We start from the raw sequence: 16,579 nt of genomic DNA, 5'->3' as shown, positions 1-16,579 counted from the left end.
GTCATTCAAAGAGCAAAATTTTGATGAATTCTAATGATCATTTTTTCTTTTAAAATTGTGCTTCTTGTGCCTAACCCAAGTTCAAGATTTTTCCTGAACTTTTTTCCTAAATTTTCTTCCAGAAGTTTTGTAGTCTCAGATTTTGCATTTAGGACTATGATACATTCTGAGCTAATTTTTACACGTGATGCAAGATATGGATTGAAATCTATTTTTTTGCATATGGATTTCTAGTTGTTTCAATATTGTTCATTGAAAAGTCTCTTCTGTCTCCACAGAACTGCCTTTTATCTTTGTCAAAAATCAGTTGATCCTCTGTGTTTCAATCTATTTCTAAACCCTCTATTCTGTTCCATTGATCTATTTGTCTATCTTAACACCCCACTATCTTAATACCCTACTGTCTTGATGACTGTAGCTTTATAATAAGTCTTAAAGTCAAGGAATATACCTTATCCAACTTTGTTCTTCTTTATAAAAGTTATTTTGGTTACTCTTGGTCCTTTGCATTTCTATATGAATTTTAGGAGAAGCTTGACAGTTTCCACACACACACACACACACCAAAAAACCATAAAAGCTCCTGGGATTTTATTTGCTATTACGTTGAATGTATAGATAAATTTGGGAAGAACTTATGTGTTAACAAGTTGAGTCCTCTGATCTATGAATATGGTATATCTTTCCATTTATTTAGGTTCTATATCATTTCTTCCAGCAATGCTTTGTAATTTCAAGTGTACGGGTCTGGCTCATCTTTTTGACAGATTTATTCATTAGAATTTCATGTTTTTAATGCAGTTGTAAGTTATGCTATATTTAGTTTCAAGTTCTGATTGTTTACTGTTAGTATAGAGAAATACAATTGACTTTTGTATACTGATCTTGTGTTCTGCAACCTGGCTAAATTCGCTTGTTCTGGTAGCTTTTATGTGGGTCTTATAGGATTTTATACATAGATAATTATGTCAAATGTGAACAGAAATGGTTTTACTTTTTCCTTTCCAACCTGGATGCATTTTTTTCCTGTTCATGAATTATTATGCTGGCTAGAACCTCCAGTACAATGTTAGATGGAAGTGGTGAGAGTGGACATCCTTGCCTTGTTTGCTGAATTTAGCAGGAAAGCATTCAGTTTTTCACGACTAAGTGTGATGCTAGCTGTAGGTTTATAGATACTTTTCATCAGGCTTGAGAAATTCCTTTCTAGTTTGCTGAGAGTTTTTATGAGAAATGGATGTTGGATTTTGTTAAATGATTTTTTTCCCACGTCTACAGAGATGATCATATGATTTTTCTTTAATAGTTAATACGGTGAGTTGCATTAATTGATTTTTGAATGTTAAAGAAACCTTACCTTATTGGGATAAACCCAACTTGGTCATGTTGTATTATCTTTATATATTATTGTATAATATTTGTCAAAATTTTGTTTAAAATCTTAACATATATATCCTCAACAAACATTGGTCTATAATTTTCTTTTCTCATAATGTCTTTGTCTGATTTTGGTAGCAGAGTAATGCTGACCTCACAGAATGAGTTGGCAATTATGCTCTTCCATTAAATTTTCTGGAAGAGTTTATGTAGAATTAGTATCATTTCTTCTTCATATGTTTGGTAGAATTCACCATTGAAGCCATTAATGAGGCCTGGAGTTTTCTTTGTGAAAGATTTTAACAATAAATGCAATTACTTTAATAGATAGAGAGATATTCAGTTATGAAGTTGTTCATGTGTGAACTTTGGTAGTTTGTGTCTTTCAGTAAACTTGTCTATTTTATCTAAGTTGTTGAATTTATTGGCATAAAGTTATTCATAATTTCCTTCATTATCCTTTTTAATGTCTGTAGAATCTATAGGGCTGTCAATTCCCTCATACTTGATACTGGTAAATTATATATTCTCTTTTTTTTTCTGATTAGCCTGACTAGTGTTTATTGATTTTATTCATCATCTCAAATAAGAGTTTTTGATTTCATTGATTTTTCTCTATTGCTTTTTCTGTTTTCTATTTCATTTTTTTCCATCTTATCTTTATTTCCTATTTCTGCTTGCTTTTTTTTCCCCCCTTTTCTTATTTCTTAAGGTGGATGCTGAGATTATTGTTGAAATTGTCTTTATTTTTAATATAGGCATTTAATGCTACAAATTTCTCTCTGAGTACCACTCTAGCTACATCTCACAAATTTTGATATGCTATAGTTGTATTTTCATTCAATTCAAAATATTTTCTGAGTATATGAGGAAATATTCTAACAAAAGTACAAACAAATGAAAACAGAAATCTCGAGTTGGAGAAGGTTATGAGGATATGAAACAGTGGTGACCAATGAATCTTTACAATAACTAAATCCAAATTGATAGGGACAGACATTGGGAGTATTCAATATAAATATTAAATAATGACTCATTCAATAGAAGGAATATGCTATAAGGAAAATTCTAGTAATAGATTAGAACAAAATTTTCTAAATGATTATCAGCAAAACCTAAGAATTGATTGGAAGTAGGGCAGGTAAATGAAAAGCACTCTGGAGATTACAACATATGGTTGTAGGAAAGGAAGAATAGAGAAGAGAAAATATTCTGAAGGTCTAATTTTACTGGAGTAGGAGGGAAATAGAGTGTCTTGGAGGAGGAAAGAGTTGATATCTTATTTCCAAATAATGTTAGAAAAGTCTATGTCTGATATTTAGAGTAGGGAAAGGTAAAGTAACCATGAATGGAATGGAGAAGTGTCACAGAATCTCAAACTTAAAAAGGGAAAAATGGAACAAATAGGTATGTCACCAGACCAACAAAAATGAAGAAAAGGAAAATGATGAAACAAAAATGTAAATAAATATAAACATAAAATAAGATGGAATGATTAAAATCAAGCATGACTGTCATTATCCTAAATTGTATTTGTTCATTAAAATGTAAACCACTAGATTGTAGTTTTTGAATTCCAGATTAAAAAATAATTACATTTATAGGCTATTTATAACAAACATTCTTTAAAGTGATCATTTTAAAAAGTTAAAAATAACGAGGTAGACACAAACATGATTCATAAAAGGAAAAATTGATAACTTGGGCTTCATCAAAATTAAAAACTTTAACTCTGTTGGAGACTATATGAAGAGAATGAAAAGACACACTATAGATGGGGAGAAAATATTTACAAATCAAAAATCCAACAAATACCTTGTATCTAGAATATGTGAAGAGTTCTCAAAATTCAACAATGCGAAAACAAACAATTCAATTAGGAAATAGGCAAAAGACATGAACAGACAGATAATTCACCAAAAAAGATATACAGATGGTAAATAGGCACATTAAAATATGTCCAACATCATTAGCCATGATAGAAATGCAGATTAAAACCACAATGCAGTATTACTACACACCTATTAGAATGGCTAAATGAATGAAAACTATAGTGATTACACCAAATTCTGGTGAAGATGCAGAGAAACTGATCTCTCATACATTGCTGGTAGGAATGTAAAATGGTACAACCACTCTGATAAATATAGTACAGTTTATTATAAAACTAAACATATTTTGATCATATGACTCAGTAATTGCACTCTTGGACATTTATCCCAGAGAAATGGGAACTTATGTTCACACAAAAACCTGTCCATTAATGTTTGTGGCAGCTTTATTCATAATAGCTAAAAGCCGGAAACAACCTGAATGTCCTTGACTGGGTGAATCTTTAAGCAAACTGTGGTACATTCATACCATAGACTACTACTCAGCAATAAAAAGGAATGTACTATTGACACGCAGAATAAATTTGCGAGGATATCAAGGGAATTATGCTGAATGATAAAAGCCAATCCCAAAGGTTACATACTGTATGATTGTGTACATATAACATTCTTCAAATAACAAAACGATAGAGATGAAGAATAGGTTAGTAGTTGCCAAGGGTTAAGAAGTAGGAGAGGGAGGGAGATGGCCATGGCTATAAAAGGATACCAGGAGGGATCCTTGTGATGGTACTGTCTTTATCTGGACTGTGGTGATGGTCACATGATCTACACATGATAAAATGGCATAGAACTAAACACATACACACATACAATGTATGCATGTAACAGTGGTGAAATCTGAATAAGATCAATAGATTTTATCAATGCCAACTACCTGTTTGTGATATCATACTGTAGTTGTACAAGATGTTACCATTGGGGAAAACTGGGTGAAGTCTATACAAAATCTCTTTTTCTTATTTCTTATAACTGCTTGTGGATCTACAATTTATCTCAAAATAAAAAGTTTTATAAAAGAAAGTGAAGGAGTAGACCTAGGGATATCATGCAAAGGACTGAATAAAGTATGATGTATCCACATTGTAGAATATTATGCGATTATTTAAAAGAACAAATTAGAGCTTATCATTTACTTGGTAGAATTTCCATGAAGTTTTGTTGAATGAGAAAAATAAGGTTCAGAAAAGCGAGTGTACCATATTTCTATTTTTATGAAACAATATCCAAAAATACCCCCACATATACATATCATATGCATACGCATATATATTTGTACACGACTATATTATGTGTGTGTGTGTGAGAGAGAGAGAGAGATTCAGCAATGGATAAATATATGTGAAGATACACACTTAGTTTGTTAACATGAATTACCTTGAGAGGAGAATGGATGATACAGATGGTATGGAGGTACTGGGAGAAAGAGTAACCAAGAAAAATGGAAAAGGAAAAAAAAATAGAGCACTAAAAATGCAATATATATAAAACAATAACAACATTATACTTATATGCAATTATGTGTGTTCTGTGTTGTTGTAAATTTAAAGAAAATTTAAGAATTACTTTTGTTTTTTATTTTATTCAATAATTGTAAATTTATTGATATAATTTACATATCATTTGATTCACCCATTTAAAGTGTAAAATTCAGCGGTTTTTAGTATATTCAAAGATTCGTGCAACTATCCCCACAGTCAATTTTAAAACATTTTTATCACTCTAAAAAGAAACCCTGTATTCATTAATAGTCACTCCCCTTTTACCGCTAATCCTGCCTCCCTAGCCCTAGGCAACCACTATTGTTTCCATCTCTATAGATTTGTCTATTCTGAATATTTCATGTAAATATAAAAAGTATTTTGTGACTGGCTTCTTTCACTTAGTATAATGTTTTCAAGGTTCATCCATGTTGCAGCATCTATCAACATTTCATTTCTTTTTATTGCCAAATAATATCCCATTTTATGTACATATCACATGGTATTTATCCACTCAAGAGTGTCTTGCCTGTGTGCATAGCCATCCCAGGATGACACTGGTTATAGTTGTGTTTTCTTTGTCTCTTTCCCTAATCTTTCTTTTAAGCTCTCTGCCTCGTTTGGTATCACACCCTAAAATTAGGCTCCACCAGTTGCCAGCTGATTGTTTTCTTGTTTTTGGCCATTCTTTGAGATATGAGTTGCTCCAGAGCCTGGTCCAATTAAATTTGTGCAGGAGTAGTTTTGGGGGCCAGTCTTTGAAGTTTGTTCTGACCCGAGAAGGGCATTTCTTAACTGTCTCTTTTGATTGTTCTCTAAAACTAGCTGGCCTACTGTTTAGCTTGTTGTCCTAATGGAGCTACTAGTCTCCTTTTAATTGCTTTCCACAAAACCCTCCATTGTTTTTAATAATACCTTTAGGCTTGAACTTCCTCATGCACTCTTTCAAACAAAGGCAATTCCTTGGGATAGACCTTTAAAACTCTCTGTACTTATGGCTGACCCTCCCCTTTTGGCAGAATCTTTGGCCCACTGTTCGGGGCACTGAGCAAGGATGGTAGCCTCTGGTCTTCTCATCTTCTCAGCTTGCTCTTCCATCTGGGCATGGAACCTCAGCCCTATATGTAAGCTGGGATGAGGGTGATGAGGACCTCACTATTCTCATCCTGCTACAACTGGGATAGAGCCTCTACTTTATGAATGGGGGCTGGATGGACAAAGGGAGCCCATGACCTCTTAGCCACACTCACCAGGAATTTACCCTTTGCAACTTGGAGTTAGAGGGAATTAGAAATGCTGCTGTTCTGCCCCTTTGGATGAGATACCGTATCCATTGGATGCCAGCTGAGGAGAGAGGGAACCCCATTCTCTTGGGAACACCCACCCAGAATGGAGCTTCTTTCAAGCTAAGCAGGGAGTGAGGGGAGGGAGGAGAGAAGTTATGGCTCAAGTGCCACAGACCCTCTCTGTTCTTACCACGTTTTAGTAGATTTTCTTGAATAAATATTTTTCATCCTCGGTATGTTCTTAAGACAATTTCCAGAGACTTTAAATTGTTGTTTTGTTTTGGTTTTTTATACAGTTTTCACCAGTTACATTTGTTTTACTGGGGATAGGGCCCATGGAGCTCCTCATGTTGCCATTCTAGAAGTATAACCTCCAGAATAATTTTTTAAAAAGATTGCTCCAGAGCCAGCCCTGTGACCTAGAGGTTAAGTTCAGCACATTCTGCTTCAGTGGCCTGGGTTCAGTTCCCAGGCACAGACGTACACCACTCATCAGCCATGCTGTAGTCGTGACCCACATACAAAATAGAGGAAGACTGGCATAGATGTTAGCTCAGGAAAAAAAAGAGAAAGATTGCACCAAAGAAAATTCCTGGTTTCATCACATACTCTGAGCTTCAGTTACCTTGTCTAAAAAGGAGCTAATAATCCACACCATACTCTCTAGGACATAGTGGCCCCGAATAACTGTTAATTTCTTCTTTCCCTCCACTTATCTCACATTTGGGGCTTAGAGAAGTTCCAGTTGAATAAAAGTGCCTGCCCAGTAATGTGTTATTTTACTTTAAGAATTTTAAGACTCCAAGAAAGTATTTCAAGTAAAGTGAGAAATATACTTAAACACTATAAAAAAATGATCTTCAGACCCATACCAGGTTTCTTTTAGAGTTTTGGCTCATGAGAAAATACTTTAACAAAACCACAAACCACATGACTCAAAGTCTCTTTCTTCTTCCTCACTCTTACAACCTCGCTCTATCCTCGTCTCTCCCAACTCACTTCCCTCTTGCGTTATAACCTTTCACCAATGTATAAGAATTACTGAGTAGAAATTGAATGAATAGTTAAAAGGATAAAATTCAATCTGTCTATATAAAGATTTGTCAAGTGATTAGTAACTAGTATTTTCTCTGAGCTATGTTTTTGTACAGCAGTCTGGACCTTGAAATAATTCTCTCTCTCTCTCTCTCTGTTTATTTATTAAGAAATGAAAATCCCATGAAAGCCATTTTCAATGTAATTCATTCATTCATTTAACAAAGATGATTTGATAATGCCTAGGATATGTGTGGCACTCTTCTAGGTACTTGGTCCCTGATATGTGTCTTAGGAGATAAGATGGGATTTGAGGAGTTGGCCAACCAGCATGTCTTACCAAGCCAAAATATTATTATTGTGTTTGCTCAATCTTTGTGTAGCTTATCCAGCTACTCACAGCTTAAAATGATCAGGGGGAACAATGTGGTTGTGACCCTAAGAGAGGTTGCAATTGAAACTTACACTTAACTCGATTTTGTACCAGCTTTGGAGCTAGCCAAGGACAGATAACATCTTGTGTTCAACTTCTCAAATAAGAAATATTGAGTAACTACAATGCCTTAAAATTGATTCCTAAACTGCTAAAAACTTTTTGACCTTCTTAAAATATCTGGAACCGATCAAGAATAAATTATAATCAAGTAAAAAAGAGGATGAAGATGATAAACAAAAATCCAGACCTGAAAGTTCTATTTTAAAACTCAGCTATCTTCTTTTAAATAAAGCATTCAGAGATTTGGATAGAGTTTAAAAACACAAATTTTAAAATCTGAAACTAGGGGATTTTATGTAGTTTGGATTATGAAATGTAAATTACATTATAGCCATGTGTTGCCTAACGATGGGGATACATTCTGAGAAATGCAGTTAGGCGATTTCATCATTGTGTAAACATCATAGAGTGTACTTACATAAACCTAAGTGGTATAGCCTACTACACACCTAGGCTATATGGTACTAATCTGGTCACCACCAACATACAGGCAGTCCATCGTTGACCAAAATGTTATGTGGCATATGACTGCATTTGGTTTAGCAGGTGCGTACTGAATCTTTATTATGTGCAATATTAGCAAGACATATTCCTACATTCAAGAAATAAATCTTGTACACAAATAACTATAATGTTAGACAGAAAATATTTGTTATAAAAGTCTAAAAATGTCACTTAAGACATATAAGGGAGAGATATATTCCAGTTAGGGGAGATTAGGAAAGGTTTCATAAAGAAAATGTCATCTGATCGGAATCTGGCAAAATGCAGAAATGTGAGGACATAGTAAAACCAACCCAGGTACCTTACGGGCTGCCTTTAGAGACCAGCTGACTGGAGCACTAGGGAAAGGGGAATAAGGTTAGATGACTTGTAGTAGATCATGAAGACCCCAAGATGTCGTCAAAGGAGGTGGGAGTTTATTTTGAAGCCAATTGAAATCCGTGGAAGGGTTTTGAAAAAGGGAGTAATAATCGACACTGTGTCTTAGAGAGATTGTTCTGAAACCCACGGATAAAATAGATTTAAAAGGTATCAGAGGTAGGAAGTCCAACACAGAGGCCATTGTTGCATCAGGCCGGTTGGGCCTGAATGAAGAGAGCAGAATCAAAGTAGATGGCAGTTCCATAAACATGAAGCAGGAGTAGAATCAGGGGAATGGATGCCAGATACACCCTGACGAGAACTGACTGGAACTTGGGAACTGCTGTCCGCAGTGAAAGAGGGAGTAAGACATTTGGAAGTTTAGTGTCTGTGTGCCAGGGAGGTTGACAATGTTCTTAAAAAGAGAAAGGAAACAGAGAAGGATAAGGTTTGGGAAAAGAAGAACGATGATGCTTCACTTAATAATTATTTATTTAACACTTATTATGCACCAGGCACTGTTCTGGGGGATGAGCGTTAGCTTTAATTTTGTTTTTGGAGGAAGATTAGCCCTGAGCTAACTGCTGCCAATCCTCCTCTTTTTGCTGAGGAAGACTGGCCGTGAGCTAACATCTGTGCCCATCTTCCTCTACTTTATACATGGGACACCTACTACAGCACGGCTTGCCAAGCAGTGCTATGTCCGCACCCGGGATCCGAACCAGCAAACCCCTGACCACCCAAGCGGAACGTGTGAACTTAACCCACTGGGCCAGCCCCTAATTTTTAAAACACTTTATGTGACAAGGACACAAGTCCCAGTGTGTGCGACTCCAGAGGGAGAACTGGAGCCAGTTGGAAGGAGTCAGGAAGTAAAATAGCTTTCTAATTAATGGAGACTTCTTGATAAGTAGTAAGAGCTCTGTTACAGGCAGTATTCAAGCATAAGTTGGATGATTCTCTTCCAGGAACGCCGTGACAAGAGAGTCCTGCAGTAAGAGGAATATTAGACTAACCTTTCCGCAAGTTGTCTCCCAATCTCGAGGAAGAGTCTTTTCTTCCTGATGATCTCGTCCTATGGGTTCTTTTATTAATCTCTGGTTTCTCTCAATTATTAAATAAAATACTCAATCTGTCTGCCATTCAGTAAAATTCACACATTTACATCTGTTATTCTTGAATTATTTTTGGTTAGAGCTCTTCATCTTTATTAAAAAATTCTACCCAGTAATGTTACCGTTATAGCTAATTTAGAATGGTAACCCTGGTAGATTGGGTTATAAATATCAGAAGGGAAGAGGATTTCTTGTGCCTAATAATATTTTTGTTTGGAAGAAGCCCTGCAAATGAGAAATGAATGATCTTGACTTCAAAATTGCCATGCAGTTTCTGTATTTTGCAGTAATTCAAAAAAGGAAACAAATATCTCAAAGAGGTTCATTTTGATAGAGCATGGTAAAGAAACAGAATAATAATTCTCCAAACACTGCTAAGCTTTAGATCAGGAGCATTTATCTGTGCTGCATTAAAAAAGAAGAAGAAAGGAGAGGAAGAAAGAAAAGGAAAAAGGAAACCTGTAGTGAGCTCCGCTATAAGCTATAGTTAAAGCTTTGCATTTCCTGGTGTCTTTTGAAACGTAAAATTCCACAACAAATAGCTCTGTAACGTATAACCAGTATGAAGATTCAATTCAGATTTAAGCACTTTGGTTTGCTTTTGAATCTTTCTATTTTCTGCATTTGTTTTGACTGCTCTCATCATTCAAGATTGACGCTTGGATGGGTGTGTAGGAGGAAGCAGCAGCAGCAGGCTTACAGCTTGCAGACAAAAAAAATCTGCCTTATCTGATGGCTATTATTGAAAATGCGAGGTGTAGCCTGGGCTGGGTAATGAAGGGGAGCGAGCGAGGGGGAGCAAGGAGCGTGGAGCTGCATACTGATGAGTGGAGGAGTACTTGATAAAAAGAATTCTGGCTGCCGGCCGTGCATTGCTCATTGTGGAGTACTCCAACAATCACACAGAACGCAGACCAGCCTAAGCTGACAGCTTGATATGCCTTCTTCTGCTGCCTGGTTTTGGGGACTGTATGACGTACTGGTCGGTAGTAAAGATTAATATGTAAGAAATGTGGAGCTAGGATCAAGTCATACTCCACAGCCTGCCTGGCAAACTATGTTTTACTTCTGACTTTGCTCTCTCGCTGAGAACGTTAATCTGTCAAGCTGGCGGGCTCCTTTGATAGCAACTTTCCCAGGAGCATGATGTGGCAATGCCACCTCTCAGCCCAGGACTACCGCTATTACCCCGTGGACGGCTACTCCCTGCTTAAACGCTTCCCTCTTCATCCTCTTACAGGACCCAGATGCCCTGTCCAAACAGTGGGACAATGGTTGGAAAGCATTGGGCTACCTCAGTACGAGAACCACCTGATGGCTAATGGATTTGACAATGTGCAGTTTATGGTAAGACGCTCTCTCTGTCCATGGAGCTGCCTTTTGTCTGTCTTTGCTTCTTATGTGTCTTACATGGCTCAGAAGCAGCCTGATTTGCACCGAAACCCGTCAGTTTTATATATGTGACTGCATCAGAAAATCGGATGCCCTTAGGACTGAACTTACTGTGTACATATAGACACTTACTGAAAGATGAGATCTGTAGGCATCCATATACATATGTAGTATATGAATGAACCTGTGAGAGTACTATTTATAGGCAGTGACAGAAGATTAACATTTATATTCTCCCTGTCATTCTTTGTGTGATGTTTATAAATTTTTAATCTCAGAATACCCAGTTAGATTCTAGCATTCTTCAGTTAATTCTAGATTCCTAAAAAATTGTTATTTCATTTGAACATTAGCATTTAGTGATTGATTAGACAATTTGTTTTGTATACGGTGTGAAGATCATTGTTTTTTCCTGGTAATTGTTTGATAAGCTGTTTAAATTTTGTGGATGACCTTTAGTTCATTAGTAAATTGCTTCAGATGGTCAATTATTGAGAGCATTCCCTTACTTACACATGCTGATTGAAGAGTACTGAAGTATTGCTTATTACTTTAGGTAGAAAACAAGCACTTAATCAATTAATTGTCAATATTTAGAAAGAGAGGCTGATGGACAAAGTGCATTCATGTACTTCTGAATACTGGTCTGCATGCAGTCTAAACCTGGCGTGTGCAAACTTCTCACTGTGATGAATATAGGTGAGCAAGGAGGATGGGGAGACATGCAGACCCATAATACAGCTTTCTAATCATTTACATACCTCCCCCAGTGCTCATCAGTTTCCCTTGTTAAGCTACGTCACAATCCTTATTAGCTTTCCTTGCTTTTAAGGTCCCATCACACATATTACTGATCCCTAAATTTAGAGAGAGCTGCATAACATAAGCATGTAGCACGCAAATGACTTGTAGAAATAATTAATAACTATTTCTAAATAAAATGCTGTGGCTAACACCTGAAGTTTATTAATATCAGAATTGATAAGAAAATACTGAGGACTAGTCATTTCCATTTGAGAATATTTTTCTCGAACCTTGACTTGACTACTGTAGATTTTAAAATTATTCAAATTGTTAAACTTCTGCCTCTTCTCCAAAAATATGTATGCCCCATGAGCTTTTTTTAAAAAAAATACAGAAATGTAGTAAGACGTCTGAGCTCGAAGTAATTGTGTACTTAGAACTCTTTATGAACCTGTTTTTTGGAGTCAGATGTGCAACTACTGTTATTGTTCTCATGTTTAAGAGTGCTGTCAGTGATTAGACAGACAAGATATCGTGGGTATTGAAATAAGAAAAAAATGGAATTTCTTCAATTGCTATGAGAGTCTTAGGACACTGAGCAGAATCAGGACAGACTTGGGACACCCAACAGATAACACTAAGAATTAGGAGGAACTATGAAACAGAAAGAAAGTCTTTTCATCGTTAGCTATACTTATTGCACATTTTGATAAGTATCCTTTCTCATAACCACTCCTCAAACCCTCATCCAAATTTATCCTGGTCCCATGAAAAGTTAGGTAGGTCTCTGGATTCTCTGGATTATTTGTCTGCTTTGAAAGATTTTAATTCAGCATAATTTTCCTCTGAATATTAAATGCTTTTGAGCAAATATAATCCCTTTTTGAAAGCCTGGAACTGAAAGGTTAATCAAACAGGTTTCAAATAAGCATTTGGAGAGTGTAAGAAACATTCATGAATGAATTATGTATAAGCACTCCAAAATGTATCTGGGAGGCAAAAATCCTGGACATATGTGACAAAACCAAGGTCTGATTTTCTCCATAGATTATTGTCCTTATTTTTTCAATTTCAAGTATTATATATAATTTTCCAGAAAATAAGAAAACAGTTAATTCAGATGAGTCAATAAAATATTTTCTTCACAAGATAGAATTAATTTTTAAAAATCTTTGAATTATCATTTAGAGCAGTTAATTAATTATGAAGATGAAGTAAATCATAAAATGGTGTCATCAATTATTGCTTTATATGCTTCTGTACACCATTTATTTGCTACTAGTATCATAAAAAATCAATTTCTACCTCTATAAAAATTGTTTATTGATCACCATAATCTAATTTATTTAATTATGAACTTAGTTGAAGTATATTAATATACTCAGCCCACTTTAAAAAACAGATTTCATTAATGTGGTAAAAAAATCTGTTAGACCTGCTTAGCCTCTACTCAGTATCACATTCTAGCTTTTGTTTTTCTTGAAACACATTCTGACCTGCATTTATTCATCCTGTTGCCTAAGCAACAAGCACCACACTCCTATTAACTATGATGTAGTACAGGTCTTATTAGCTTTTTAGAACAAGACAGTGGAGACATCAAAAGGATATAATTAATGTTGGTTGAAACACCATAGCACATCCATGCATAGATAGACTTTATTTAGGAAACATTCTCAAGAGTTAATTTTTCATTTAATCAATAATCCATTAATGAATGTTAGTTTTAAAGGGTTCATATAAGTAACTTCCAAAGTATCTATTGAAAGCTTTTAAGAATTTTTTTGCTAACTCTGCTCCTCATACTCTCCTACATAAACACAATATATGGATGATTTATCCACATGGCTATGATTAACTTTAACAAAGATTTCTTCCATCAATTCCTAGACATGCTTAGAAAAGAAGGACCCCCATTTATTTTTAAATATCTATCAAGTATTGCTTCTCCTTTGGGCTCTTAGTACTTATCCATGATTTTGTTCATGTGTGAATTTTTTTCGATATCTGAAAGTCAGAATTCCAAACTTTTTCTTTATGTATCTAGTTCTGGTTTGCAGAATAGTTATGCACACACTTTTGACCCTTCTGTATCCCTAAGAACATAAAATAAATGGAAATTGGTACAAAGAATAGCTACAAAAGTATATCAGTTCACTAAAGACTTTGGGAAAGTCAGATCTATGTTGCAATCATAAGCCCCTTAAACACAGAATCATTTGTCTGAAGGCTTATCCCGGCCCCACTTTACCTGTTCATCATGTCTGAAATCATATATCATCAGTTCCCTCCTAGTTAGGCATGTCTACCTGCTACCCACTAGCCTATGGGAATGTTACCCTGGTACTCTGACATCCCACCTATTTTCCCTGAGTTTGCAACATATAGAATGTGTCTAAGGATCAGCAATACTTTTTTTTTCGTCAAGGAGTTTAGATATGAAGAGATTACTATACAAAATGCATATGGTTATTTACTTCCTTATTATATGTTTCTATCATCCTCTCTTTTTTCCAAGTCTAACAACAGCTTCCTAAATTTTATTTCAAACTATCTATTCTTGTCCTGATGACTGGTCATTTGTACTCTCCCCAACTCCCTCTTGGACAGCTATTTCCTTTTCCTCCTCTCTATCTTTTATCCTCAAAGGTCTAACTCAATTCCTGCCTTGTTTACATAGCTTTCCTTAACAACTCCAGTCTTCAGCAGCCTCTCTTTCTCTGAACTCTGTAGTGGTTGTATTTGGTGTGAAAAATTATATTTGGCATGCCATTATTCACTCTCTAGGATTAGAAGTTTTCACTTGTATATATCTTGTCTCCTGAACTAGACTGGAAGCTCTTCAAGTCCAAGTTTTGTAAATTCAATGTCCTTACCTTTCTCACAACTCCTAGCATAATACTTTATACATAGCTATCACCCCATAACAACTGGATTGACAGCAGATTCTTGTAGAAGGACCTCTAGCCTCATTTTAAAACTGGATGCCTTGTTTTGCCAGTGGAAACATGGGGAATTAGTACTCTTGATTCATTCACGCAAGCAACACTCATTAAACATTTTCTACGTGCATGGGACAGTTCATTACTAAGAATGTAACAGTGAACAATATATGATCCTTGACCTCAAGCAGTTTACAGTATTGCCCTCAGACCTATCATATTATTTGCATGCACGTTGCACACACATTCCTTCATGTGTTTACACACATTCATGCACACACACACAATATCATGATGATCTTGTCCCCCATCCTTCCCTGTAATCACCATGCTTCAGCATGTTACTGAGTAGAAATTGTTTTTCCAGCAACAAATTGCAGTAGGCAATGGAAGAGGTCAAATCTATCATAGCAAAGAGTAAAGGAAGATAAAGACAATGATAACATCAAAACACTGGCAGTGTTATGGTAGATTTATCGTCCAAATATTGAAGTAAGAAGTTTATATTACTTGCAGGAGGACTGACTTATAGCCTCACTAGGATAACTAGCTGACAGTTATATTTGTAAACTCTAATCAAAAAGCATAAAAAATAAAATTATACCAACTTACTTTTTTTTTTTTTTTTTTTAGTATCTCCTGTCTTTCTAGCAATTGCCATCTAGGCTGACTTAGGATGCTTTGACCATTATTAAAACGTTCAAAATGCAGCTCTTACAGAGTAAGAAAGAAAAATAATACCAGGAGCCTTATGTGAATTGGCATTTTTGTACACTTGGGTGGGTAGTACTCAAAAAGGACTTGCTGAAGGTCAAAGTGAGTAGTGCCTATTAGACACTGAAGTGGAGCCACAGAACTCTTGGAAGTCACCCACTTGAACAAAAGATTTGAGCAAGACTGATATTATAAGTATTTCACTGAAATTCTTTTTTCCATTTTTGTGGTGCATTTTACATGCTAATGGACTTACTTCTCCTTTCCTCTTTTATGTAACTTTTCTGTAATAAGAGCACCATTTGCAATTGACCTGATAAAATGACCTTTTAAGTATCTTAGCAGCATATCATGATCCAAGTAAGAAGTTAAACTTGTGAAGCAGAAAAATAAATTGTCCCTAAAGGGCAAGACTAATAGCCCCCATGATGATTTCTTGTTTCAAATATTGTTTAAGAAAATTTTATAAAGTTACTGAGATTTAAAGATACAAGAGAAAAATACCTGCCACACTCCCTACGCCTTCCTGTTTCTGAAACAGGCGAGGCCCCGAGTTGAGTGGGTGGCTTTATATTGAAAGTGCAGCTATAATTTTCCAAACTCATTTAGGCCAGTAGTTACACACCCACTTCATTTTTTTCAACTACAGGCATTTAAAATCTGTTGGTATCCAAAAGCCAAAGCCAGGAGGGAGTTATTCTTTAATCTGAGCAAGAGCTTAATTACAAATATAATAGGCCCCAGCCTTGCAGTGGTGTGAGAGAGAACTAAAGCAAGACTTCTCATTTCCACTGTCTTGCTTTTCTATGATTTGGTTTACTCATCTGTAAAATCAATCTAATGAGAGATCTAGGTGAAATGTTCTTTGGGCATGTTACTTAATATTTTGAGCTCTTTAAAGATGCAGGGTACAATATTAGTGCTGGCAGAGCTATTAATTGTTCTTGTAGATCTCATTAGCCTTGGAAGGACACTGATTGTGCAGTAGAAAGTCAGAAATGTGAGTATGTTCAGGGATGACCATCTTAGAAGGATGGCTTTCAGAAAAAACATTAGCCACAATTCTATTCTAGTGATAGCAAGGAGAGTCTTTTCTTCCACCTGGCAGGTTTTCACATTACATTTTTAAACATTAAAATACGCTGCCCCATTTTCTAATAATGCAGTACTACAACTCCCATTCCTAACTAATGCTGACAAGAATTGGCCTTTAATTTAGTCATGCAGCATATTTGCATAAT

The 16,579-nt window shown here is 35.6% G+C and overlaps 1 protein-coding gene across 44 annotated transcripts in view; it reads left to right on the top strand.

Moving 5' to 3' along the window:
* ANKS1B (ankyrin repeat and sterile alpha motif domain containing 1B) overlaps positions 1-16,579 on the top strand; it is a 1,028,420-nt gene that overhangs the window by 653,939 nt on the left and 357,902 nt on the right. For 41 of the 44 annotated variants that reach the window (XR_011433608.1, XR_011433612.1, XR_011433607.1 and 38 more), the window contains one exon: positions 10,787-10,893. Coding sequence is in view for 33 of the 44 variants with exons in the window: in XM_070254099.1 (XP_070110200.1) it covers positions 10,787-10,893 (107 nt within the window). In the remaining 11 variants the exon portion in view is untranslated. Of the gene's footprint in view, positions 1-10,253; positions 10,894-16,579 lie in introns of those variants that run through there. The other 3 variants (XM_070254107.1, XM_070254108.1, XM_003364279.5) reach the window with 3 other exon arrangements.

This window comes from Equus caballus, chromosome 28 (assembly GCF_041296265.1).
Source record: "Equus caballus isolate H_3958 breed thoroughbred chromosome 28, TB-T2T, whole genome shotgun sequence".
NCBI lineage: Eukaryota > Metazoa > Chordata > Mammalia > Perissodactyla > Equidae > Equus > Equus caballus.
Note: the sequence above shows the minus strand (reverse complement) of the source record. Positions and strands in the feature narration are given on the sequence as shown.